Source organism: Hyaloscypha bicolor, assembly GCF_002865645.1.
Source record: "Hyaloscypha bicolor E unplaced genomic scaffold K444scaffold_165, whole genome shotgun sequence".
In the NCBI taxonomy this organism is placed as follows: domain Eukaryota; kingdom Fungi; phylum Ascomycota; class Leotiomycetes; order Helotiales; family Hyaloscyphaceae; genus Hyaloscypha; species Hyaloscypha bicolor.
In genome coordinates, this window is record NW_020194667.1 from 872,364 (window position 1) to 898,130 (window position 25,767).

General features: G+C 39.6%; 6 protein-coding genes across 6 annotated transcripts; 1 reads left to right on the top strand and 5 right to left on the bottom strand.

The window, feature by feature from the left end:
• Positions 1-240: 240 nt before the first annotated feature.
• K444DRAFT_635808 (potassium transport protein TRK1/TRK2) lies at positions 241-3,117 on the bottom strand (the record flags this gene model as incomplete). The annotated part of the gene is made up of 3 exons (XM_024883915.1): positions 241-1,215; positions 1,266-2,965; positions 3,021-3,117. The coding sequence occupies 3 exons, from the start codon at positions 3,115-3,117 to the stop codon at positions 241-243; spliced, it is 2,772 nt and encodes a 923-aa protein (XP_024729774.1).
• Positions 3,118-4,415: 1,298 nt separating this feature from the next.
• On the bottom strand, positions 4,416-5,883 carry K444DRAFT_473921 (alpha/beta-hydrolase; the record flags this gene model as incomplete). The annotated part of the gene is made up of 4 exons (XM_024872914.1): positions 4,416-4,867; positions 4,937-5,525; positions 5,593-5,766; positions 5,857-5,883. Coding segments are annotated over 4 exons (1,242 nt in total), but the record flags the coding sequence as incomplete, so codon positions are not given.
• A 1,744-nt stretch (positions 5,884-7,627) lies between these two features.
• Positions 7,628-9,655, bottom strand: K444DRAFT_635810 (uncharacterized protein; the record flags this gene model as incomplete). Its single annotated transcript, XM_024883916.1, has 2 exons — positions 7,628-8,378; positions 8,433-9,655. The coding sequence occupies 2 exons, from the start codon at positions 9,653-9,655 to the stop codon at positions 7,628-7,630; spliced, it is 1,974 nt and encodes a 657-aa protein (XP_024729776.1).
• Positions 9,656-10,289: 634 nt separating this feature from the next.
• K444DRAFT_647007 (aldo-keto reductase-like protein) lies at positions 10,290-11,575 on the bottom strand (the record flags this gene model as incomplete). Its single annotated transcript, XM_024885276.1, has 4 exons — positions 10,290-10,799; positions 10,868-11,236; positions 11,311-11,464; positions 11,562-11,575. 4 exons carry the CDS (start codon positions 11,573-11,575, stop codon positions 10,290-10,292), a joined length of 1,047 nt encoding a protein of 348 aa, XP_024729777.1.
• Positions 11,576-12,008: 433 nt separating this feature from the next.
• On the bottom strand, positions 12,009-13,908 carry K444DRAFT_542879 (uncharacterized protein; the record flags this gene model as incomplete). The annotated part of the gene is made up of 2 exons (XM_024875914.1): positions 12,009-12,404; positions 13,267-13,908. The coding sequence occupies 2 exons, from the start codon at positions 13,906-13,908 to the stop codon at positions 12,009-12,011; spliced, it is 1,038 nt and encodes a 345-aa protein (XP_024729778.1).
• Positions 13,909-14,279: 371 nt separating this feature from the next.
• K444DRAFT_656215 (NAD(P)-binding protein) lies at positions 14,280-16,080 on the top strand (the record flags this gene model as incomplete). The annotated part of the gene is made up of 4 exons (XM_024886070.1): positions 14,280-14,298; positions 14,598-14,954; positions 15,011-15,438; positions 15,538-16,080. 4 exons carry the CDS (start codon positions 14,280-14,282, stop codon positions 15,745-15,747), a joined length of 1,014 nt encoding a protein of 337 aa, XP_024729779.1. The 3' UTR covers positions 15,748-16,080.
• Positions 16,081-25,767: the final 9,687 nt, after the last annotated feature.

Consider the following 25,767-nt stretch of genomic DNA (forward strand, 5'->3'; position numbering starts at 1 on the left):
GTCTGATGTGATATGTGTAGCGATGCTATTTGAGCATCTGCGTATGTATGCTTTGACTCCCCCATTGAGAGACAGCCCAAACCCCTCTCTATATTTCCCCCCATATCTCCTCAAACTCCGTCCCCATGCTATGCATGTTTCTTAATCGAGCCGCCCATAAACACAAGGTATCTTCCCCACCAAAAGTCCCTGTCTAAAAATCAGTTTTCGTCTGTAAAATAGTGTTAAATAGGTTATAATTCATGTGCCTCCGGCTGGCGAAGGATTAACGCCTTCTTGAAAGAAGCTCCTTCTCCCCTCCGTTCTCCCCCGGTCCCTTTCTGGAAGGGCTCCCCCAAGAGAAACTCCTTGCATTGTTCCCGAACTGACATCTCGTGGAACCCTGTCTGCAACAGCGATACTGTGCCGCCTTCGGTAATAATTAGAATTCAATTTCTGAACACGATGACTGTTTGGGATCGTGGGTCCTGGGTGGAGTAGAGTTCCCAAGAGATTCTGTGCTTTAGGCTCTCGGCTCCGACTTCTGTCCACTTTCGTTGCTCCGCCATGGACGGGCTCATTTATCGATGTGCCTGCCGAGCCCCGTCTTCGCATGCGTACGGCAACGTCCTGTGATTCCTTCTCAGAAAGATGTTCGCTTGGGAGCAGAATAGCTCGATCGAGCTCATAAGGCAGGCCACGATGCCGTCCACGGATCTGCATGGCTATGATCACGAGCTTGGCGATGACTCCGAATTCAGCAGAGAAGGAAGCGTTTATGTTCGTGTAGCCAAGACTGAGACCTACGGTACCGTAGGCGCTGACGATTTCGAAGAGGACTGTGAACAGGGTATATGCCGGATCGGCACTTTGAAGCCGGGACCCTTCCGAGATGGAAATAATGAATAGGCCCAAGAAAATGTACCACAAATCGAAGGACAATTGTCGTCGAAGATGGGCGCCGACGTATGAAGGTTCACCCTCGTCCTCGTTCTCTTCAGTTGTAGACCCGTAGATGCCTAGTGACTTCTCCTCGTAGACGTTGGTTCGACGAACAGAAATAGCGATTGGTAGCACTGAAATGTACATCATGAGCATGTAAGACACCTGGATAGCCGGATGTAGCTCGGCAAGATTAACCACACCAAAGCCAGCTGTACGAGTAGACACAGCTTGAAACCAGCCATCCAGGACTCGGATGTTGACCGGAAGCTGAGTGACAATCGTGTTTCCGAGCTGAGTGAAGAAATTAGCACGGGAATGCAAAAAGTGTGATTGAAACGTACATCAAGGACAACGAAGAATATCAAGTCTAGACCGTTCAAAATAACCAAGATCCAGAACAGCCACCAGGTTGCCTTGGCTGGAAACAACAACGTGAAACATCGGCGAGGGTGATCGAGGAGAAACTGAAGCTCTTCCCATATGCCACTCTCCTTAGGTACGTACTTGCTTGTGACCCAGATGACGATTCGAAGCATGATTGGAAACCCTGTATTTCCGACGATGATCAGAAAGCTCATCAATAGGAGAGGCCAAATGGCGGTCTGGAAGGATATCATGCTATCCGGAGTGAGTGTGAAGCCCAGATCAGTAAATGCTGAATTCGCCGTGAATATTGCCCACCAGGTCCTTCCTTGGCCGTCATTCGTAACAACCTGCCCGTAAGTCTTACTATGCAAGATCCAGGGCACTAAGGAAACAAGCCCGAAGAGCGAGAAGCCCCAGAAATAGATCGTCAGAATCAGTGCCAAGGACTTCAAGGACCTGTACTCAATACCGCCCAACTCTTCTCTCTGCGCTTCTGTGAGATCAACAAAGGCTGAGTTACGTCCTACGGTGGGTTCCCAACTCAAATAGGGCATACCATCCTCCTTATCCCTCGACAAAGCGGTTCTTATCGACTGAAATGTATTGGATCTCTGTCTTGAGGCGTGCGGGTGAGTTTCGTCCTGATGTAATTTCTCGCCCTTGAGTATCCTGGGTTTCCGTAATCTCAGTGCGTTCAAGACGTGCTTGGCGGCAAGAGTATCCTCTGCCACGTGCTCCGCCACATCTTGCGTGGTTGGGGAACGAACTGGCTCTGCAATTGTGATCTGGCGTCGTGGAGCCCCGTTGCCCGCATCATGGTCATCGGTGTTGAGGTTGGCGACGTCTCCACTCGTTCGGCTTTCACCAAATGTCGATGCTCTTCTCGAAATTACTTGCGTCATCGGATCTGACTCGTCAACGGCTTCTGGTGTCAAGCCCGCATCGGCATCTCGAGGCCCAGGAATGCGGAGGACCTGCCCGTTGTCGGAGTTCCGTTGGCGTTCAAGAAAGGCAATATGATCCTCATGACTCCTTTGTACTGGCACGCGTAGATCATCATCTGTCATGCCATTGCTCCGCGTCACTTTGTCTGCAAATTTGATCTGTGGTCGATGACCTCCGTCGGTGGGACTGGCGGAATCGTCCTTTCCGGCTTCGGGACTTTGGCCACTGCCAGAATCGTTCGAAGAACGAGCCCTCTCCTCTTTAGCCAAAATTTTGGCTTTTTCGAGATGTTCATGCAAGTCTCCCGGCTTAGCAGTATCATCCGTCATGCCATTCGCTGTTGTTGTGTCGTGCATAACAACAATCTTCCGCCCGTCGACTCCCCTCTCTTCTCCATCAACGTCTCGTTCGCCCGTCTTCGCTTTCGAGAGAGTTTTGGCGATGCTTCTGCGGTTCTTCGAGGCCTCCCTGACGACATGCTGGAAGCGCTTCTCGAACCAGTACAGCCGAAGGAACACGACAAAACTGTTGATTGTGATGGGGTTGCACATCATCGCTGAAATGTACAAGACCACTTGCTGCCATGTATTGAGCCGGTTGATGTCGACCGTATTCAGTCCGCTCTGCGTGGATGCCCCACTGGCTAGGAATAGGGCGTCGATGTACCTAACACCTCCTCGTATGTACAGGCATATGGAGCCAAAAATTGCCATTCCAATGATCCAGAAGTCTGCGGGGAAAAGGTCGTCAGATGGCAGAACAGCCTGTTCAGGGTTGTAACTTACAATGTACAGTAATGAAGTTGAAATGGGGCGTCTTTGAAATGAAGGCAGGCTTTAAAGAGGCAATATGATGCCACACATCGAGGAGAATTGAGAACATATTGGCGGTTCGAGGTGACCAGCACACAGATGGCAATGCTGTCTTCGAGTTGAGATCTCCCCACCAGTATCGTGGCCGCGAGCGGTTGCAACGGTGCTATGGATTGGAAGGGTCTGGCTCGAATGGATGCATTGTCGCCATGTTAATTTGTTGGTGCGAGGTTAATTGGCCATGGGAGGCGAAGAAGAGAAGGGAGAAGGTGGAGGGAGTTGAGGTCCAAAGTGAAGTGAATCGAACAAGGTGGCTCGGATCTCGGGCCTGGACTTGGTTGGCACCACGATTAAAAAAACGCCCTTGTTGGCTTCCGCGATAAGGTCTGCTGCGAGTGTGGTCCTCAGTATGGTCGAGGATTGAGTGAGGTGGCAAGCCGGTGCAGTCAGCAATGCAGGAGTCGTCAATGGAGTCTTGACTCCTGCTTCCTCCTCTCCTATGAGAGGAAATTGAGGCCGAAAGCGGCGCGAGATTTTCTTCAAGAAGGTTTGTTTGGATCGGAGGGGAGCTCTTCGTTGGGTTCAGATCCGACAACCCCTGCTCTCATTTGCCGCGCCCATTTTAAACTTTAAAGTCGTCATTGGCTCGGGCATTAGATTCCCCGGCTCCGAGCATTTGTTCTAGCTTTCGTCTCAACTTTTGATTTTTGATATCTTATTCTTCAACGCCCCTTGGTTTGCTGTGTGCTGATTTCAACACTTTACCAATCCCGAAATTGCTGTTGGTTCATGATCTAGCCAGCTGTTCAATCTTTGTCATCACCTTGCAGGGGATATGGCTTTGAAGGGAAGGGACTGCAGCCTCAAATCATCTGAGAGCCATCAATGACATCTTTGCTTTCATTTTTCTTCTTTCATAAATAGCCTTCTGCGAGTGCAGCTCCTGCATCTAGGCCACTTGATCTGGTACTAAACAGAATAATGTCCCAGAGAAGGGTACGGATTGTGTGGCACACTGTGGTCTCGTCCAGGGAACGAGCACAGGGATGTCTTCTCCCGGCGAGTGCTGCATATCTCGTGAGGGTATCTTTTCTTTGTGTACTGAAGGGCGCAGCAAGTGTTCGTTACATCAAATTCAATCCCGGAAGGACCAGGTATCTTCAAGCAAAATCATATCTCATCAACACACCCACCATCATCTCAACTCATATCCACGGCAACAACTGTATCTAGACTCTGAACATCCAACTGCATTCCACGGTCACCTTCTTCCACAGGCACATCCTCCTCGGTTTCTTCAGGCATCGCCTCCTCAGCAATTATTACCGGGTCCAATGGCTTAACCCTCAATCTGCTGTCGAGCAGGTCAATTTCCCGTGCAAGTCCTCGAATACCAGCAATTAAAACATCGGTTCTTTCCCAAGGAGAAAGACCAGATTTCCCTGCCGCTCTTTGCGCAAAAACAACATCATGCTTAGCATTCGCCCATGCCGGGCATACGTAATCACCATCAACACCATCACTGCCGAACACCGTCACAGCAACCCGCCCTCTCGTCCTCTTCTGTTTCTCCAGTACTCCCACTTCCTTGACGGCAGCAGCCCAGAATCTTGCTGCACCCTCTGGCCCTGGCAGCCACGCCAGTTGGGTAACGTCGATGATCTCCGGGCGAGTCAAGCTATGCTGGGGACTCTTTCTCCTCATAGCACTACACACCAAGCTCAACAGCCCCACGGGAGAATCACACAACGCATAAGCAAATGTATTCGGCTCCCTCAAACCCACCATCCCGACCGCACCGTACCCTCCAGCAGTTCCCACTCCCAACAAAGGTCTCTCCTCATCGTTGATTCTTTGTCCATTCTCGGTCTGCTTGGCCACCTTCGCACTTTCCCTCAACGCCACCCAATCCGCCTCCTGATACCCAAACAAACTCATATGAAAGAACCTGGCCAATGCAAACTTCGCCCACCCCCAAGTCTCCCTCCCAAACCTCGGCCTCTCTACACACGGCTCCAGTAGATGCACTCCCAAACAGCTTCCCGGAAACTTCTCCCCAACTATCCCCGCGAGATGGTAATCAATCTCACTTGGGCTTTCCCTGCCTGATCCGGTTGCGGTTGCGATGTAGAATTCATATCCCAGCCGTCGCATCAGGGTATCGAACACCTCCGCCGTCTTCTCCAGCAGACCATTTTCGCATTGGAATGCGTCGCTGAACCCTAAGCCGGGGATACTGGGGACTACTAGATGGAACGGTTGTGTGGATGTTGGGCTTTTCGGGTGGGTGAGGGGCGCAAAGAGAGGGGTGAGCGAGAGATTTGTCAGTGGAAAGGCCGGAAGGAGGAGGAGCGGGACGGCATGTTTGTGTGGTGATTTGATGTGCAGGAAGTGGATTCGGAGAGGGACGCTCGTGCCTGATGACGGGACTTGGATTGCAGTGCGGTATTGAGGGAGGGTGGCGTTGAGATGTGATTCCTGCGAGCGTCAGGTGTAATGTTCAAGCCTGGATGGAACATTAGCACGCGAAAACGCAACTACCCACTGGTGGGCTCTTGAGGGAGAAAGGAGGGGTTACTGACCAGAAGTCTATCAGCGGTTCAATCTCCGCCTTTGGAGTCCCATACTCCCATTCCCTCGCCCTGGGAAGCAACAACTCATGCGGCAATCTCGTCAACTCGAGCTTCTTCCTCGTCAGATCCAAATACTTTGACGACACCTGTTCCAGTACATGTTAGTCCCGTCATTGTGTCTCTCTCTCCTCCGGCGCATCCACATGACGAGACAAGCACAAGCAAAGAAAACTCACATGTATCTTGTATGGACGAATCTCCTCGCCCATCCCAAGAGTTGCAACACTGGCTTCCATCTTCACTTGAAGTCTTAGCTCGACTTCTTCTACCAAAGTGGTTCCTCAAATTTACAAACTTCGAAAGGCTTATTCAGACGTCGTCGGAAGTCTGTGTGAAAAGTTGCCTGACGCCAATACCCTATTCATTCCCCGTCAATACGTGGCTCAACTGTGGCTCACGCACTCTTTATCCCCATCTTCACCCCTGCCAGGGCCTGGAAATTGCCCCTCACGAACCCTGGAAAACTTGTGCTGGGGCGCCGCTAATTGGAGACGGGAAATGATCGGCAGGGCCAGGCTGCACCGCAACACAGCTCCCCCCAACGTCGCGAGTTTTGATTCGCTGCGAAAGAAGCATAAATCTTGGAACGAAGACCATTGCTGCATGGGAAAGTGGGAGAGGGGTCGAGAAAGGAGATAGGTCCGAAGAAAGTGGTATGATTTGCCGCGCTGGCCGGAAAGGCGAATTTGAGCGCGTGGCACGCGGCTCGCCACAGTTGCTCTTGCCTTTCGAGCCCGGTCAACCAAAGAGGCGAGGCTGGGCTCTCGATCTTCGACTTTAAAGTATCATTCCGTTCTGACAGATGCGTCAGCAAGGGGGCTTGTTATTGGCAGTTGCCCCTGACTTTCCGGCAATAGTTGCCTGGGGAGAAGAACCGATCGAGTTTTTACCCGACGTTACACGGACCAATACCAAGCCCCAGAGGAAAGTGCGCATCAGATAACCCCTCCTCTTCAAGGATGCTGAGCCTTATCTTCAGCCTCCATTCATCGTGAAGAAAAGCCTCCCTCTTCACTCACATTTCATGCTTTCGCCGCGCGAAAAACTCGTTGCTGTATCCTTTCTTTTCCACAACTGCAGATTAAGCCCTCCCGTCCATCCTTACTTCTCGCACAACGCTTCGACGAGGGGGCGCCTTGTGAGTCCCATGGGACCGTGATTGCTTCATCTTTTACCTTGGGGCTACCTGAAGTCCTTCTGCGCAATACCTCCGATTGAACGACCCATGAGCATCAATGGATCAACTCTGCCCCGGCTGTCGGTATCTTCTCTACGAGTCACACTACAGCGAGTTAGCGAGATGGGCGAGTACTTGGGCTCAAGAACACCACGGGAATTGCCAAGCCTTTCGGGCAGCAGCAACTCAGGGTGGTTGCAGAGTATGCGCATTCTCGAGCTTTCTTTTCCCATTTGAATTTCTCAAGAATTTTTGAACATTTAAGGTCAAGATCCGCGAGTTGTGCTGGTGGATGGCCATCTAAGGTTGACGATTGAGCAATGCTGACTTGAGATTGTCTAGGATTGCATTTCAATATATCGGAGTTTTTCCAAGGAAGGGCTATCCCAGGCAAACGCTAGCCCAGGAAAACGGATTTATTGTTCTATCCCTCGATCCAGCTCCGGAATCCCATATTCGTACGCTTTTGAGTTTCATGGGCCAGATATTTGGTTCAGCAAAGTATTTTGTCGCTCATCCCTCGATGGTAGTTCCGTTCTATAGCCCTGTTGAACAGACACTGACCCAGATAATTTAGCTTCAGAGAAGGCACTCGTCGAGGAGCAGACACCCCAAATCGACACAGTGGGGGGGGGTCGTTTTACTTTTTCCCCGTTGAGTTGGGAGACAGTGTTATGGCCTCACCGCTCAGGCACCAAATCTTGCGGCCCAAACAGGGCTGTTTGAACCTTGATTCGATTCCCCTACTCAAACTCAGGAAATCGATAATCTCAACTCAACGGTACACTGTAAGAAGCAGCCATTGATTCACTCCACAGCAATCGTCCGCCTTGACCACACACACTGTCAAGCCACAAGAACGATCCCAAGATATCTTCGACACCTTCCCAATCGTCTATAACCAGCCTCCTCACAATCCAAGCGAGTTGCGAAGCAAACCAGTGTCTCTCCGGGGTATCTAACGCGGCTATCCCTCCTAATACCAGCATCCATAACAGCACACCCCCCAATTCAGCCCCGAAAGTTCTGATGTCCAAAATTCCAATCGCTATCATAAGACGGCGAACTAATTCTTGCAGCACACTGTGAGAATTGGGGACTGGAAGGACGACACCCACACCGTAGATTAGAGCCGTTAAACGGCAGCACTCATAAATATTTGGTTTTGGTTTCGACGAGGACGAGGGTATGCTGAGTTCTTCCGCGGTTTGGAGTAATAATAGCCTTTGCTGAATTGCAGTCCGCACTCTAGCTATTGCGCCAAGTTTGAGGCCAAACGGCTTGCCTTGGAGGTAATAGTCAACCGCAAGGGTAAAAGCGCTGATCGAGTCTAAGACTTGAAGCATGGACTCTGTTATCCCGTACTCTTTCAAGCTCTGAAAAGCGGAAGCTTGCGTTTGAATAGCCGGACGAGGCGGAGATATTGCCCAGGCTTTGAGGCTAGGGATGGAGGCTGTGTGGATTCTGAGTGGAGGGAAGCGAGGCTTTGCGAGAGAATTGGTTGATGAAATGATGTCTCCTCTAACTACAATTAGAAACCAGCACAATAGAATAAGGGAGGAGAATTCCACTCACGAGACAATAATCTCCGCCAAGCCATAGAGTTCGAGGTTTTCGAGCCCGCCTCTCATTCTGATGATGTCCGCGACTGCCTTCGCGTGCTGTGGAACGGGTTTGTAACTCCCATACATGTTCAACCACCTGAGGCTTCTGAGCGGGGAGTTGAAAGGACTACTGTTCCCCTTCTTGCTAATGGAAACTTCTGAAGCGAGGATCAGGATCGCGAGGATAATTTCGTCGCGCGAGGCCTGGCGGGGATCAGATAGCGCCTGGCTTAGCTTTTGGATGACGATGAGTTTGTGGGAAAGGGGTTCGGGTGCGTTGGGGAAGATGTTGGACCAGCGCATGAAGTCGAGGTGGTTGGAGCCTACGTAGATTAAGGCGTGAAATAGTAGAGGTGTTTGGAGGCCGGATGCAAACCAGGCTTTTGAGAGACGGTCGACTTCGCCGGGTGCGACCTCATCAGGCATAAGTCCGGGGAGGAAGCAAGTGACAACTGGAAGTGTATGAGTCTTCAGTCTGAGGAGATCGAGGTATGAGGTTCGCTTAAGGGGAAGATCGCACGCACCGTGGTCTATCAATTCTAGTGAGGAACGGCTCGGCTCATCCATGGGGAAGCTCGAGAAGGGATCAACTCTACCAGCGCCAAGAGCTTCGACAGGACTAGGCTTCAACAGTATTTTCCACATGGACGTCCCTGGGATCAGGCTTCCATCTTTCGACAAGTATCTCTGCTTGAGCTTTGGTCTGCTGAGGGGCTGTCCACAAGCCTTGCAATATGTTGTAAGGCCTCCTTGAAGTTCACTTGGCTCTAGAGTTTCGGTAACAGTAGAAGGCGGGATGCTGTTACAGGGCGATTCGTTGAGCTTAATCAGTGTTGAAGCTTCAGATAGGGAGCCCGAATCCCGAGTTGAGAACCTCAGTCTTGTTTTGGGAGATGGACAGTCCCTATTGTGTTCTAAATAACAGGAGGTATCAGATTCTAGACTTCGAGTCGTGAGGGGAGCATATTTCGGCCGTGATGTGGCTCGTTTTCCAGCAGTTTTGTGAGTTTCCTTGAATTGCTTCGAGTTGTATCTCCGAATATGAGAACGAACATCGTGGCGCTTTCCCGGCTTGTAAGACGGTGCATCACTCGTCTCGTTCACGAATAAGAAGCTAGATGGCCCAGACGTGCTGAGTGGTGAAGAAATAATTTCTTCGTCGTCGGAAGTCCCCGGGACAACTGTGCTGTTCATTTTCAGTCGCGGTGGTTCCTTGTAGGGCGGTACCCTAGATATCTGGCGGCGCAGTTTGTGGTCACGAGCTCTATAAAGCCGTCAGCCAATGGGCAGCATCGTCAGCCCCTTAGCCTAAGTAAGGGTCTGGCGGCTGATAGCTTGGTAGGGCTATCCTCAATATTGCACAATTGAGTAGATAGCGGAGCTTATAACGAGCTGCGACAGGAAGCAGGATGTAGGTTGATGATTCATCAGTCAACAAAGGTAAAGCATTTGACACCATCCGCCGAACACTCCAATCATGAGCTTAGATTAAGATGAGGGGTTAGGGTAACCCTCGCTTAATTAGCACTGCATTCCTGCACCTCCCTGCATGCTCTCGTGAGCAACTTCCCGCTTCAACATGATCTCAAGGTGTAATCTGGTGGGCAAAATCTCAATATCGTCCGCGTGTGCCTGCAGAGCTCTCTCTGTCTCAGCACAACCATTATAAGTGTATCTAGAGAAGCGCGGTCCAAAAAGTGGCCTCTGGGGGTGACGAATGAGACGGGAGGTTCGGGAGCACTTGCATTATACTTAAAATTTGAATTTGAATTTGAGTTACATTAGTTTCTCTGACATTCTTTACTATCCTTTGATTGAGACACTTAAACTATATTACAACAGTTATAGGCTTTGCGACATACTTCTGCTCCAAGAAATTAATATCGTCCTCCGCGAGAAGCCCAGTCTTCGTCTGTGCAAGGCCCTCGACGGTCTGATTGACTCTGTCGATACTTCCAAGTCCAACAATCGGGATTACTCCTTTCGCAACACACCAAGCCACTGCCACAGTCGCCATACTTACGCCCTTCTGTCGAGCAAGCTCTTCCACGCGCCCAATAATCTCGATATCTGCGCTCGTGGTCTCGCCCAATAGAAACTCGCTGTATATATCAGCCTTCTGTCGGGTCGTTAGTTGCGAGCCGTATGGCCGAGTGAGCAGGCCCCGCGCCAGCGGCGAAAAGGGAATGATTCCAATGCCAGTGTATTGACAATAGGGAATCATTTCCCGCTCATTCTCACGGTAGAGCAAACTGTAGTAGTCCTGCATGCTGATGAACTGGTGCCAACCATTCTGCTTAGCGATGTTCTGAAGGGCCTGGAACTCCCACGCGGCCATCTGAACAGGAGTTAGCGTGAAGATTTCAGGTTATAGAAATGAGCACGCAGCTCCAACTGGTATCTTACCGAGCAGGCCCCAATATACCTCGCTTTCCCACTCGCAACAACATCATTCAATGCCTTCATGATTTCCTCCCGCGGAGTCTCGCGGTCCAATCGATGGATCTGCAATACGTCGATATACGTGCCGAGACGGGCAATACTCGCGTCCACGGCATCGAAAATGTGCTTCCGTGACAGCCCGACGCGATTCACCATTACACCATCGTTAACTGTTGTCCTCTTCAGTATTTCCTCTTCATCCAAATTCTCCATATCTTCTGGGAGGCCGGCGTAACATTTAGACAAGAGCACCACGCGTTCGCGAGGGATACAATATTCGCGGAGCGCTTTGCCAATGATACGTTCTGAGTCCCCGTTCGAATATGTGTCAGCCTATATATCCTTAGTCAGTTTCTTCTTCTTCTTCTTTTCTTCCAGGGGCTATGCGGAGTAGGTGGGAGGGTTACGGTATCCCAGGTGTTAATTCCCAGGTCAAACGCTCGTTTGAGTATCGGCAGTGCTTGGGCTTCCGGAAGTGTCCAACTCATCGACCTTGATGGGTCGCCGAACGTCATGGTGCCCAAGATCACCTTGGAGACCTTCAGGCCGGACTTTCCTAGCCTGGAGATTTAGTGTCAGCTTTGCGCCTCGTAAATTTTCTTGCTTTGGCGGGGGTCATTTGGCTGTTGAAGTTCTGACGTCTGCGGGTGACACATACTGGACGTACTCCATTGGGACTGGCAAGTTCTGTTGTCAAAAAGAGGTTTCTCTGCAATGGGGACTACTGTAGCAGTGAAAAAACCTCTCTATTCCGAGCAGGGAAACATGCTTAATATATGTAATTACTCGTGGTCAGAACAGAATTGAATTATGCCGAAGTTTACATATCTGTTAGTAACGGATTCTATTGATGTCCTGCAGCTATCGTAAGCATGCAGGAACTAAACGAGAAGAAAGTAAATCTGGCGCTAGGAATAAGATCGAACAAATTGAATATACCGCAAGCCACCGAGCCAGACTGGTCTCAATACGTGGCAAAAGGTTTCACCCGGCAGGCCGGTATTAGTTACGATAGAGGATTAAACATATCCTTGCCCACGTATTAAAATATTGATCTAGTCATTCGAGCTACCCTTCACCTTGAGAATTGAACAAATAATCATTATTACCAGGGATAGCAAGACCGCTCGCCCCTCATCTCACACCACCACTGCGTCTGTTTATAGATTTCTCCTTCCACACCACCAATCAAGATCCACCACTTCTTCATAAACCAACCTTGCGCTTCCCAGCTCCGTATATCCCACGGGGCGCCCGATCCCATCGCCGGACTCCCACCACCTAGACTTGATCCCCAGCAAATCAAACCGTCGTTTTCAAGGTCTTTGCACAACTCGTCCTCATCGATCATTGGCTCCTTAGCACAAGCGAGTTTGATAAGACGTTCTCGGAAAGTAGGGAATGGAAGCACGTCGATATATGGATGGTGTCTGTGCATTAGCTGCGTGGCACAGGGTCGTAAGTGCGTCTTCAGATCTAGGAAATCGCTGAGGCACGCCCCCTTACAGCGATATTAGTAACAATCGTCTAAATCGCATTTTAAGCGAGGGCCAGGAAGGGCGCGAAAAGGGTCGCGAACACCAAAATCACGAAATTATTTTCTACGATTTCTCAATAACAATAGCCTTAATTGAAACGCTAATAGGCTTAAATTAATGGGGGCATTTGGGGCTTTCCATAGCCTAGAGGGTTCTTTAGCTAGAAGCATATTAATTATATAGTTTAGTAAAAAGCGATTTTACTCCTAATTTTGGTGTAAAATAGTATTAATTCGCCGGCCACGGTCCTAAATCTTATTAAAATAGTCTAAGCTCTTAGAGAGAGTAAGGGGGTATCCAGGGCTTTCTTTATATAAGAGGGCTCTTTAGCTAGAAGCGGATTAGTTATATGGTCTAGTAAAGGGCGGATTTTACTCTTAATTTTGGTATAAAATAGTATTAATTCTCTAGCTATAGTCCCAAATCTTATTAGATTAATAAAAGCTCTTAAAGAGAGTAAGGGGGCACTTATATAAGTTATTTAAGCCTTATAGTACTAAGCCTAGAAGTGTAGTTTAAAAGTTATATAGAGAAGTAGTCAGAGGGGTACAAAAATCGAAAATCGAGGGGCTGGGCTTGGCGAGGCTTGGCGCGCGAGGCTAGAAAATCGCATTTTTGCCCGATCTCAATTAACTTAATAATTATAAGCCCAGAAGAGGACCATAGTAGCTTAAATTAATCGCACCACTGCCCCCATCTATCTTAATTAATATTATAGAGTTTTATTAATAAATGGTGATACGGTCGATATGTGGTTGTGTTGTGGGTTTGGTGTTCCTGACCCTTTTTGCGCACGGCTTAAAATGCGATTTAGACGATTGTTACTAATATCGCTGTAGCGGCTAATTCCGAGACGGAGTTGCGGAAGAAAGGCGACTCGGCGCTGTCGCAGTTCAAACCATCGAGAGAGAGTCCTAGAGACGATGCATTGGCGACACACGCTGCGACGAATAGGACTTGCTTGATTCGGATGTTATTTCTGGGAATATCGGGTACGGATGCCATGTATTCTTTGTTGGCATTTTGCACTACCAATATTTTGTCCGTACGGAGTTTTGTACTATTGGTGGCACACCCTTCTCGGCCGTCGTAAGAGGTAGAGCAATCGGCGTCTACCAAAGTCTCGTGTGAAAGCGCCTTTAACCCAGCTTTCAAAATACCCCGCAGGTCTATCTTCTTCTCCAAGATTTGGAGTCTCGTCTTTTCGTCAAGAACTAAACCCGCTTGTTGAAGTAGCTGACCAATTATGCCACGCTCTTGGGAACTTTCAGAGGTCAAAGGCAGCCCTATTACGGGAAATAATTGATGCTGGTCATCTGCGATGAATAAGCTACCGCGTGACTGCCCTGTTCTGCCCAATGAGCCATCTCTGCTCTCCGCCTCTGTAAAGACTCGTGAATGAGAGCGCGTTAAGGAGGCATTATAAACACCATCTACCTCTGGCGAAGCGTTGGTGCAAATGCCCATCCCAGGCTCGATATTTCGATCACCCTTATTTATATGATCAATAAGGAGGCCAGGTCTAGACCCAGCTATGTCTTGGAGGACCTGCAAATTCCTTCTTTGACGCTCTCCTGACCAGACATGAGATTAGTCTTGCAGTGAAATGCCATTTCCCGCATGCATTGGCTTACGGTAATTTTTTTGTGCTTGCTTATTTTGCGTCCGTCGTCGCTCGGAGATCTGGTTTTTGGGCCCCGTTTCTGCGGACATGCTTTATGATAGTTTGCGCTAAAGGAAAGAAAGCTCTCCTAGCACACACGAACGATGTGGAATTGTTGCTCACCAGATGCTTTGCGTGAGGTGACGTTGAGGATGGGATGTTTGCTCACGAGAGCATGCAGAAAGGATGCAGTAGTGCTGTGTAAGCGAGAGTGCATATGCACCCCCCCGGCAGTGCGTTGGGATGGCTGCGAAGGCACAGCAATAAAGGGACCCGCAATTTAAGTCCGACATCACACCTGCAACTTCCACCATGAATGCCTTACAGACACAGATAGATAGCCATTTCTTTCCTCCCTGCTCCACGCCATATAATCACCACGAATCTCTCCTGTCCGCATATCAGAATTGCTCTTCCCACTTTATTATTCATTCCACTGCAGCCTCGTTGCAAATTCAGACAATGGCACTCATTACTTCACGCTACGCACCAGCCCATATCTCCCCAAAGGGGCCTGGCGATGCAAGACCAACTGCGCTACAAGTAATTAAGGACGAGGGATTACTTGATGGCCTTCCCGGAAAAACTGTCTTAGTGACTGGTGCCAACGACACTACAGGGCTCGAGACAGCCCGAGCTCTCCATATGACAGGTGCCCGGGTCTTTATAACCACACGTACCGTCGAGAAAAATACCACGGCAGTCCAGAGCATCGTTGACAGTAATGGCGGGGAGAAAGGGGGGATTGAGGCGATTACTATGGAGCTTGGAGATCTCTCTTCTGTGAGAACAGCAGCCAATGAATTTTTGTCAAGAAGTGACAAACTGAACATTCTGGTGTGCAATGCTGGTAACTAAAACTCTATCGTTTTGGGAAATGAGCGGCGTTGACTGATATGGTTTTAGGTGTATTTGCACAGAGCCTGGAACGCACAACAGAGGGTTTTGAGAAAGATTTTGGCGTCAATCATATGGGACATTTTGTTTTCTTTCAGCAGCTCAAGGCAGCCCTTCTCGCATCATCCACGGCTTCGTTTAATTCTCGCGTTGTAATGGTCGCTTCCACAGGCCATCGCATGGGCGAAATTCATTTCGATGATATCAACTTCGAGCATCATGAATGGGATCCTGTACTTGCATACGCCCAGAGCAAGACAGCCAACATTTACATGGCCAATTATATCGACAGGAAATATGGCGGGCATGGGCTCCACGCCTGGTCCCTTCAGCCGGGAGGAATTTCCTCGAACCTGGTAGGATCCGAGGAGGCGAAACAAGCCCTATACAACAATCCGGCCGTCTTTCCATATGTTAAGACCACTGCGCAGGGTGCGGTATGTTTTCCCCGATTTGGCTTCTGATCCTCATGTCTCACGAGTTGTGAGGCATTCAAAGTTGCTGGCCGAGCAAATACTGACTCGGAGATTCTGTAGGCAACATCCGTATGGGCTGCTGTTGCGAAGGATCTGGAAGGCAAAGGTGGCAAATTTCTGGAAAGTATGCAAGAAATTGGGGTCTGGACGGGGCCAGAAGAGAAGCGCGTGGATTGGACGGATTCGGGATATGCTCCATATGCTTACAACGACGAGAAGGAGAACCAATTGTGGGAACTAAGTGAAAAGCTTATTGAATACTCGTGTTGAACTGGTGGTGCACAAACCTGGCTAGCCAGGCTAGCTTACGGATCCTTCCAGCACTAGGTTCAACCACTAATTTAGCTGATGCCACTATCGTTTTTACTATCGTTTGACTATTGTTTTGACTATTGATAGCTTGGCACACACTAGCTAGCCTGTTCGGTACAGCTAGCTAGTCATATACGGAGAACACTCTTTACATGCTTTTTAGGCACACACGTTACTGGAGCTAATAGCTATATAAACAATGCTTTGCATCCTCTTCTTTACTCTCTTCACGCTTCATTTTACTTGTATTGTAGCTATTACGCTCTGCTAGTCATTAATCTAATCGTTTTGTACCCCTAATATCACACCCAGTGCAAGAGGTCATGGGCCCGGCCAACACTTAAACGCCTGCAAAACGATTCCAAGCGTTACTCTCTAACCTCAAAATTTCACTGCATTATTTTCGGATTTTATTAAAATCATTACTTTTATTGGATCGCTCCCACTGCCTCGGCTTCGCAATAGCAGTATTCACTAAAAAACACAGCCTTTTTCGGTCGAAACTTCTCTGCGGAATCTAATATACCGGATACCAAGAAAACGACTTATATTACTTATAAAGGAACTAAGGTTAAGCCTCTCTCTAATACTAATATTTATTCCTGGATGGATATAGCTATAAATATCCTTATTATTAAAGATTTATAATAGTATATTAACTTTTCTCAAGTTATTAATCTCTTAGAGAAAGCCTAAAAGAATAATAAAGCTATTATATATTAATTTGTAATAATATAATTAGCAATAATTCAAGAATCTAAATTATATATATTAAGTCTAGACACGAATTTTATTTAAAGCTAAATAATTAAAAGTAAAAAGAAAAGCCTTATACTAATAATAAATAAAAATTATTACTTTTAATAATAAGGAAATAAATGATTTTATTAATTATATTAGCTATAAAGTAACTAAAATTAGAGATATAAATAATTTAATTTTAAATATTATTATTATTAGATATTTAATTCGCGGCTTATTAAAGAAATATAACTTTTATAAACTTTTCTTAAATTTTAATAAACTTAAACTAAAGCTTTTTAAAGTAAATATTATTATTAAAGAAAACAAGCTTAAAATTAAATTCTTTAAATTAAATTCTAATATTACTTTAAAAGTACTAGTTATTTAAATAATAATATTTATTATATATTTTACTAGTTTAATAACTATAATATTAAGAATTCTATTATATATAAAAGGGCTTGAAAATACTTTAATTTTACTAGAAAAAATAATAATTTTATTAATTAAAAGATATATTAATTTTATTTTTAAATACTTATTTATAAAAAATATAAAATATAAAATATTTAATTATATAATAATTTTTAGGAATATTTAATATATTAATTCAAGTATTATAAATTGCTTTATTAGTAATTAAAGGTTTTTTATTACTTATAAAAATATTAACTTATTTTTAAATATTTTTAATAATAAATTAATAATTCTTATTAAAAATAAAGAATTATAATTTTAATAATTTTAAAAAATAATTTTTTATTAATTTTAAAATTATATTAATTAAAGTAAATATTAATTTCTTTAATAAAAGTATTTAAATAATTATAATTAATATATAGCTTATTTATTAAACTTTATTAGCTTAATTAATTACTTTTAAATATATTTTAAAATTATTAAAAATAATTATATTAGCTTTTCTAAAAAAATCTAATATTATAATATAATTCTTATAATATAAATCAAATTATTAAAAGTATTATAATTAATTTATATTTTTAAAAAAATTTATTAGTTATAAAAGCTAAAAAATATTTTTAAAAATATAAATTAAAAATAAAATTAAATATATTTATTTTAATAATACTTTAAAATTTATATTAAATTAAGTTCAAAACTAGTATAAATTAAAAAATATTTAATTAGAGCTAATTACTATATATATATTTAAATAAAATAATATTTATTAATATAGCTATTATTTTAAAAGCTATATATATAATTATAAAACTTAAAAGTAATAAAACTCGAAAGTAATAAAATATAAGTAATAAAATATAAATAATAGAATATAAAATATAAAATATAATTATATAATTTCGTATTTTATAAATAACTTAATTAGTAAACTAGTTTTTATTATATTTAATAAATTTAGGAATTATATATTAATATTATAATATTATAATTCTTATTTTTAAATATTAAATATTTTATATATATTATATATTACTAATAAACTAATAATAAAAATACAAGTAAAATAAAGTATAAAATATATTTTTTAATAAAAAACTAATAATAAATAATAAAATAAAATAAAATCAAAAATTTATATTATGTAATAAACTAATACATTAAAGTAAGTTAAATATTAACTTTCAAATGAAAGTAATAGTTGATTAAGTAAACTAATAAAGTAAGATCAATTAAATAAAAAGTAAAATAAAAATCATATTATTACTAACGTTACATAATCAAATACGAGTCGTTAATAATTAACACTTAAATAAAGAGTCCGGTATTATTAATAAACTAATAATAGTAATAGTTTAAATCAAAATAAAACTAAAAGATATGATTTTTTATAACTAATAATGAATATTTAGAATTAAATTAATAAAAGTATTCATTTGTTAATAAACTAATAAGTATGATTAATTAATTAATATTATAAATTAAACTATATTATAATAATAAAGGGCTGGTGATAAATTATTAAATAAATTAAATAAAAGTTTATTATTAAATAAACTAATAATAAGTGGAGGTGTGAGAAGATAGTTAACTAAAAATAGTATTATTCAATAAGCTAATAATAAATAATTAACATTAAATTAATTTAAATAGTATTTTTGTTATAAAACTAAATAATCAGTAACTTATGTAATATAAAATAACAATATACTTATTAATAACCTAATAAGTCAGATAGTTTAAATTAAATTTAATTAAAGTATATTATTAATAAAACTAGATAATAGAAGAAATAAATTAAGTTAAATAAAAAATAAATATAATAAAATAGAAATATAAAATAGAAATATAAAATAGAAATATAAAATTAGAAATATAAAATAGAAATATAAAATAGAAATATAAAACTAGAAATATAAAAATATAAATAGTAGGAATATAAAGAAATATATATAAATATATAAAGTATTTAAGTAAATCTAGTATTTATTATATTCTATTACTTTATTAGTAAATTTAGTATTATATAACTATAATAATATATATAACTAGACTAGTATTTAGAATACTAAAGCTTTTATATTTAAAAGCTTCTTTTTTTAGTTTAGGAATTCTCGGAATTAAGTTATTCTATTTTACTTTTTAAGGCTTAGAAACCTAGCCTTATAATAATTATTAATCGAATTGAAGGAAATTAATATATAATTAAAAAAAATTCAGTATTTTTAAAGAAAGTTTTAATATTAATATAATTATATTTCAGGAATTTAGTTAGTAATAATTATAAGATTTAAAAGTTAATAAAATATAAATAATACAAACCATAAATAATAAAATATAAAATAATAACAATATAAATAATAAAATATTAAATAATAAAATATAAATAATAAAAATATAAATAATAAAAATATAAATAATTAAAATATAAATAATAAAATATAAATAATAAAATATAAATAATAAAATATAAATAATAAAATATAAATAATAAAATATAAATAATAAAATATAAATAATAAATAATAAAATATAAATAATAAAATATAAATAATAAAATATAAAATCTAATTATATAATTTTATATTTTATAAATAACTTAATTAATAAATTAAATTTTATTAAACTTAGTAAATTTAGAAATTATATATTAATATTATAATATTATAATTTTTATTCTAAATAATTAATTATTTTATTAATTTTATATATTATATTATTATATAATTATAGAATACTATTTATATTAATTAGTAAAATTATTATTTAGAAATAAAAATTATAATATTATAATATTAATATATAATTTCTAAATTTACTAAATCTAATAAAAACTAGTTATTAGTTAAATTACTTATATAATATAAGATTATATAATTATTATTTATTACTTATATTTCGTTATTTCTAGTTACTTTTATATTATATAACTATAGCTATATTAATACTAAAACCTTTTTAAAAATACAAAAAATAGAAAATAATACTTTTTTCTAATTATATATAAATTCTCTAATCTGGCTTAATACTAGATTTCTCAAATACTTTATATATTTATATTACTTTTAAGGTTTTAGTTATATATTAAAGGCTATAGCCTTTTATATATAACTTTTTTTTCTATAATATTCTTGTAATGTGTGCAGGGTCGCACGTGACTTAAGGGCATGTAACGAACCTCGGATATCGCGGGTATTAATTAGGGAGTTCGGTAGCTCTTTAATATCCCAACTAACCACTGTTTATATTATATGTATTAGGCTTATAAATTACTAATTATATATATGCTATCGGGGCCTCCTATTTAGAGGGGGCTTCCCTAGACCTTATAGGAGGGACAGAGATTAGTTCTGTACTGAATTTAATACTGTGGTTTCATAATACACTAATTTATTCTATTATCTTATTGCCTACTAATAAATACCTTATAAGCTAATCTCTTTACTCTCAAAGGAGATAGTTCAATAAGTAATTATGTCTCGAAATCTGCGAAATGTACGACCTCTCGCCAAAGCTATTCCTATAGAGGAAGTCGACTAGATTAACCCCGATATGGGTAATGGCAAAGGCTCGTCTAATACTTTTAACGGGGCCCTTTAGGAGCCTCCGAGAGCTAGTAATAATGACGGAAATAATCCCGGTAATAATTAAGATACCGAGATTAATGCCCGAGTTATTATTGCCCAAGCTACGGAATAGGGCTTGTATACTAAAGTCGAAGCGCTCTAATGAAAGCAAGAATTAGTGGATGTAATTAACTAGCGTATCCTATAGTTAGAGTAATATAAGGGTACCCTCAGGAATACCTTGCGGTTTATTATATCTCGTAGAAACTCTATTTATAAGTCTATTCTTTCTTCCTTAGTAATTCCTACTAGGGAACTTCCTGAAATAGGGTTGGAACTCACTCTCTTTCCTAATATAATAAGCTTTGAGAGTAATCTTAATACTATCTATTAGGAGCCACTATATAATATCCTAAAGATGTATTTGGACCAAGAGAAGCTTCTTAAGGTCTAGATACCTGACTTATATTATAGAAAGTTCCTTAAGAAATAGAGGATATTCGTATTTTTCTAGGAGGCGGTCTTTAGAACCTAGCCTTAGACTTATAATAGATACTTTTCTAGAGTTAATTCTGCTATAAGTGCCCTTAGGGACGAACCTTATAATACTTGGGAGGCTATAATAAAGCAAAGCCTACTATTATATAAGGTCTATTAGGAGTAATTCAAGGCCTACTTGGCTAATATGCTCCAAGTACCTCAAATCCGTTAATAAGATGCCTTTGAGGAACTCTGAGATCTTTATTAGAAGGATAGCGAGATAGTTACCGAGTTATATACTCGGATAATTAGTCTCGAAGTTAACTAGGACTTATGCCCTGAGAGGGACCGGATCCGGACTCTCGATACTGCTTTATCTAACTATAAGACTCATTAGATATTTATATCTATTTTCTTAGGAAGTAAGGCGGTATTTGTTTCCGAGTGGCTTAAGAAAGCTCAGAAAGCAGAATATATTACTTACCCCAAATTAAGGAAAGTAAAGGCAGGGGAGTCTAGTAAGGGTAATTCTGCCCCTAAGGACTTTGATTTAGTAAATTCTGATTTGTAAGGCTATTAAAAAAGGAAGAATAAGTTCCGAAAATCATATAAGAAATCCTTAGGTAGTGCTTTGGCTCCTTTAAGGCCTTAATAGAGTACTAGTTCTACTTTAGGTATGGTTTATTAGACTTGTAAATAGAAAGGATACTTTTTAGGAAGTATAAAGTATTCCAAGTATACTAAATAGGCTCGGTAGAACCCTAATAAGGCCAAAACCATAGAAGAGTTAAGGCGTCTATAGAAGCAGGTTAATACTATTACTATAGAGGAGTACTCTAGAGAAAACCTTCCTAAGAAATAGGGAAAAAAGAAGGCCAAATCTTGAATATTAATAATTTTGGCCATAATAAAAAAGGTATATTACTTCGCATAACTATTTAAGTAAGATTAATATAGCTAGAAATAGGTGCCTCAGAGATATATAGCGGACTCGGTAATACCGGGTTAGACTATAATTTCCTTAATAATAATTAGGCTCAAAGCCGGGGCTTTACTACCTTAGCTAAATATAACTAAGAGTTTATAACCTTTTATAGGAATAGATTTAAGGTTTATTAAGCCTATAATCTTAAGGTATTTATTATAGATAATTATAGCGAGATATATTCTTTTAAGCTCCGGTTTTATAGGTATAAGAATATTGGCTCTTATAGCCTTGTCTTTAGTATGGAATTTTATAAAGTAACCCTTATATAATATATAAATTATATTAAGAAATAATAGGTATATATACCTGTATAGCCTAATAATATTGAGATCCTAATACTAAAAGAATTTGGTAAGAAGTTTAACCAGTACCCTGAGCTAGTGCCTTAAGTCTTATTCTTAACTAAAGGCAAATATAACTGTCCTAGATAGTAGGCTTTATATATTTGTAATAATTACTAGATCTCTGCTTTATTACACGGTTCTGGTAATACTAAATAGGAGTTTTTAATATGGCAAATTAATACCTTCCGGAAAGGGGCCTTAGAGATACCTATCTATTTCCGGGATAATAAATACAAAGACTTTTTAGAGGTTTTTGACCCTAATAAAGCTTCGGAACTTCCTAATCTTAGTAGTATTAAATACTCTATTAATATAGATAGTACGGTTCCGTATAGGCCTTTATATAATCTGTCGGAAACCTAACTAGAAGTATTGCGTCTATATTTGCAGGATATATTTCATAAATATTAGATAAGGCCTAGTAAAAGCCTAGTAGGGGCGCCTATTCTTTTTGTCCTTAAGAAGGATAGAGGACTATGTTTTTATATTAATTATTATAGACTTAACCAAGTTATAATTAAGAATTAGTATTTGCTTCCTCTTATTAATAAGACCTTTAACCGGCTCCGAGAAGCCAAGATCTTTATAAAGCTAGATCTCAAGAATATATATTATTAGGTAAGAATTTATAAAAGATATAAGTAAAAGACGGCTTTTAGGACCTGCTATAGCTATTTTAAATATCTTATAATGCCTTTTGGGCTGGCTAATATACTAGTTATATTTCAAGTATATATTAATACTATACTTATAGGGCTCCTGGATTATTTCGTAATTATTTATTTGGATAATATCCTTATTTATTCCCGAAATAAGGATAAATATTATAATTATATTTGCTAGGTACTTACTAGGCTATATAAAAATAACCTGTTTTATAAACTTAGTAAATACGAGTTTAATATTAAGGAAGTCGAATTTTTGGGCTTCCTTATTAGAATAGAAGGTATTTATACGGATCCTGAACGGGTCCGTAGTATTATTAAATAGCCAGAACCAGAATTATTCTATAATATCCAAGTATTTCTTGAATTTGCTAATTTCTATTATAGGTTTATCTATTATTACTCTTAAGTAATTATAGGCTTAATAGATCTCTTGAAAGAAATGGAAAAGGGCCGGAAATCCGGTTTCTTTATATGAATAAATGAAGCGGCTAAAAGCTTTAAGACTTTAAAAAAAGCTTTTACTATAATACCTGTCCTAGTCTATTTTGACTTTTCTAAGAAGATTTATATTAAAACTAATATATCGAAATTCGTAATTACTAGTACTATTTTATAATAAGTTAATCTTAGTAATAGCCTAAAAAAATACTAGTATCTAGTAGTATTCTGGTCCCGGAAACTTTCCGGAGCTAAACATAACTATAGTACCTATAATAGGGAGCTGCTTGCGATTATTAAAGCTTTTAAGTATTAGTGCTATTACCTTAAAGGGTCCAGGTTTATAATTAAGGTTATTATAGACTATAATAACCTCTAATACTTTATGGAAATAAAGTATCTAGAGAGTTATTAAGTATATTAGGTAATATATCTTGTAATATATGATTTTAATATTATTTACTATAGAGGCGCCTTAAATCTAGCGGACGGACCTAGTAGAAGACCTAATTATAAAGAAGGTCCTATTAATATAACTTGGCTTCTGACCTTTTAGAATAAGTTAAAAAGAGCTTTTATAGTTGCGATTTAGAGGTCCTTATAGATATCTAAAGAGTTTCCTCTTTAGAATAGGTATTATTTAATACTTGCTATATCTATAGTAGCTAAGGAGAAATGTTTATTATAAGACAAGTAAATAGATTGTCTTATAGATCCCTTAACTATAAAATTAGTTAAGAAGCAAGGTATAGGGAGATATCTTAAAGGCTCTATTATTATAGCTAAGGTAATAAGGGTATCTATAACCGTATTACTTAATAGAACTAAAGACTTTTCAGTCCCCCGAGTTTTTGAATTAGATAGTTACAAATACCTAATTCCCTATATATAGATATATACGGCTACTAAAAGAGCCATAGTACTGGCCCCTCTATCTGAATCTCTTCTAAATATTGTCCAGGTAATTTAGAGAAATAATTCTCGATATTAGAATATTATAAAATAGAGGCTTGGCAAGAAAGATACTAAGGGAAAAGAAATCTAGAAAAATAATTCGGGCCTACTCAGGTATTATTCAAGAATTATTATACCTAATAATCCTGCTTTATATTAAGAAGTTATAAAGCTTTATTATAATAACCTAATAACTAGATACTATAGAATAGAGAAGACTCTCGAGCTTCTTAGAAAGTCCTGGTATTAGGAGAATATGGAAGGAGATATTTATAATTATTATTAAGAATATAATATTTACTAGAGAGTTAAGGTAAAGAGGCATTTGCTATATGGTCTGCTTAGTAGTTTACTATAGCCTAAGAGATTCTGGGATAAGATTTCTATAAATTTTATTATAGGTCTGCCACTATATAAGAACCCGGTAGGAGGTCCTAATTTTAATATAATTCTTATAATTATTAACTAGTACTCTAAAATAGTAAGGTATATTATATACTATAAGACTATTAACTCTCCGGAGCTTACTAAGATTATATAGGAATATGTTTTCTCAATTTTTGGCTCCCCTAATAGAATTATTTCCGACCGAGAAATAGTATTTACTAGCTAGTTCTAGTCTGCTTTCTGCTTCTACTTAATATGCAAATAGCGTTTAAGTATAGCTTATTATTCTTAGATAAATAGTTAGATAGAAAGGTAGAACTAGGCCCTGGAATATTACCTGAGATATTATTATAATATCTAAAAGAATAACTAGTTTAAGAAGTTATCTTTTATAGAATTTATATATAATAACTTAAAATATTAGGTTTTATAGGATATATCTTTCTATATATATTACAAATACTATTCTCAATTTCTATAAAATCCTGAGGATAGGATTATAGGAGAGGTACTAGCTATATATAAGAGGCTAGAAACCCTTAAAGTAAAGCGAAGAAAGCTTAAGAATTTATGGTATTATATATAAAATAACCGGGAAACCTACTATAATAGGTACTAGTTAGCTAAATATTACTTTAAAAGAGCCTAGGTAATACTATTAATAAGGAATATTAAACTTAAGGCAGGAAAGCTTAAGCCAAAATTTATAGGTTTATTTAGGATCCTTAAATATATTAGTAATTTGGTATATAAGTTAGAACTACTAAGTATATATAATTATTTATATCTAACTTTCTATATTTCTCTTTTTAAAGAGTATATAGCAAAAAAGGGTCAGGAGCTATACCTATATTTCTCTAGAGAACTTCCGGAATTAGCGGATAATAATAAAGAATAAGAATAGGAAGTAGAAGCTATTATTAATTACTAATAAAATAGTAGAAGCAAAAAGTAATAGTATTTAATTAAATAGAAAGCCTGGCCTAAAG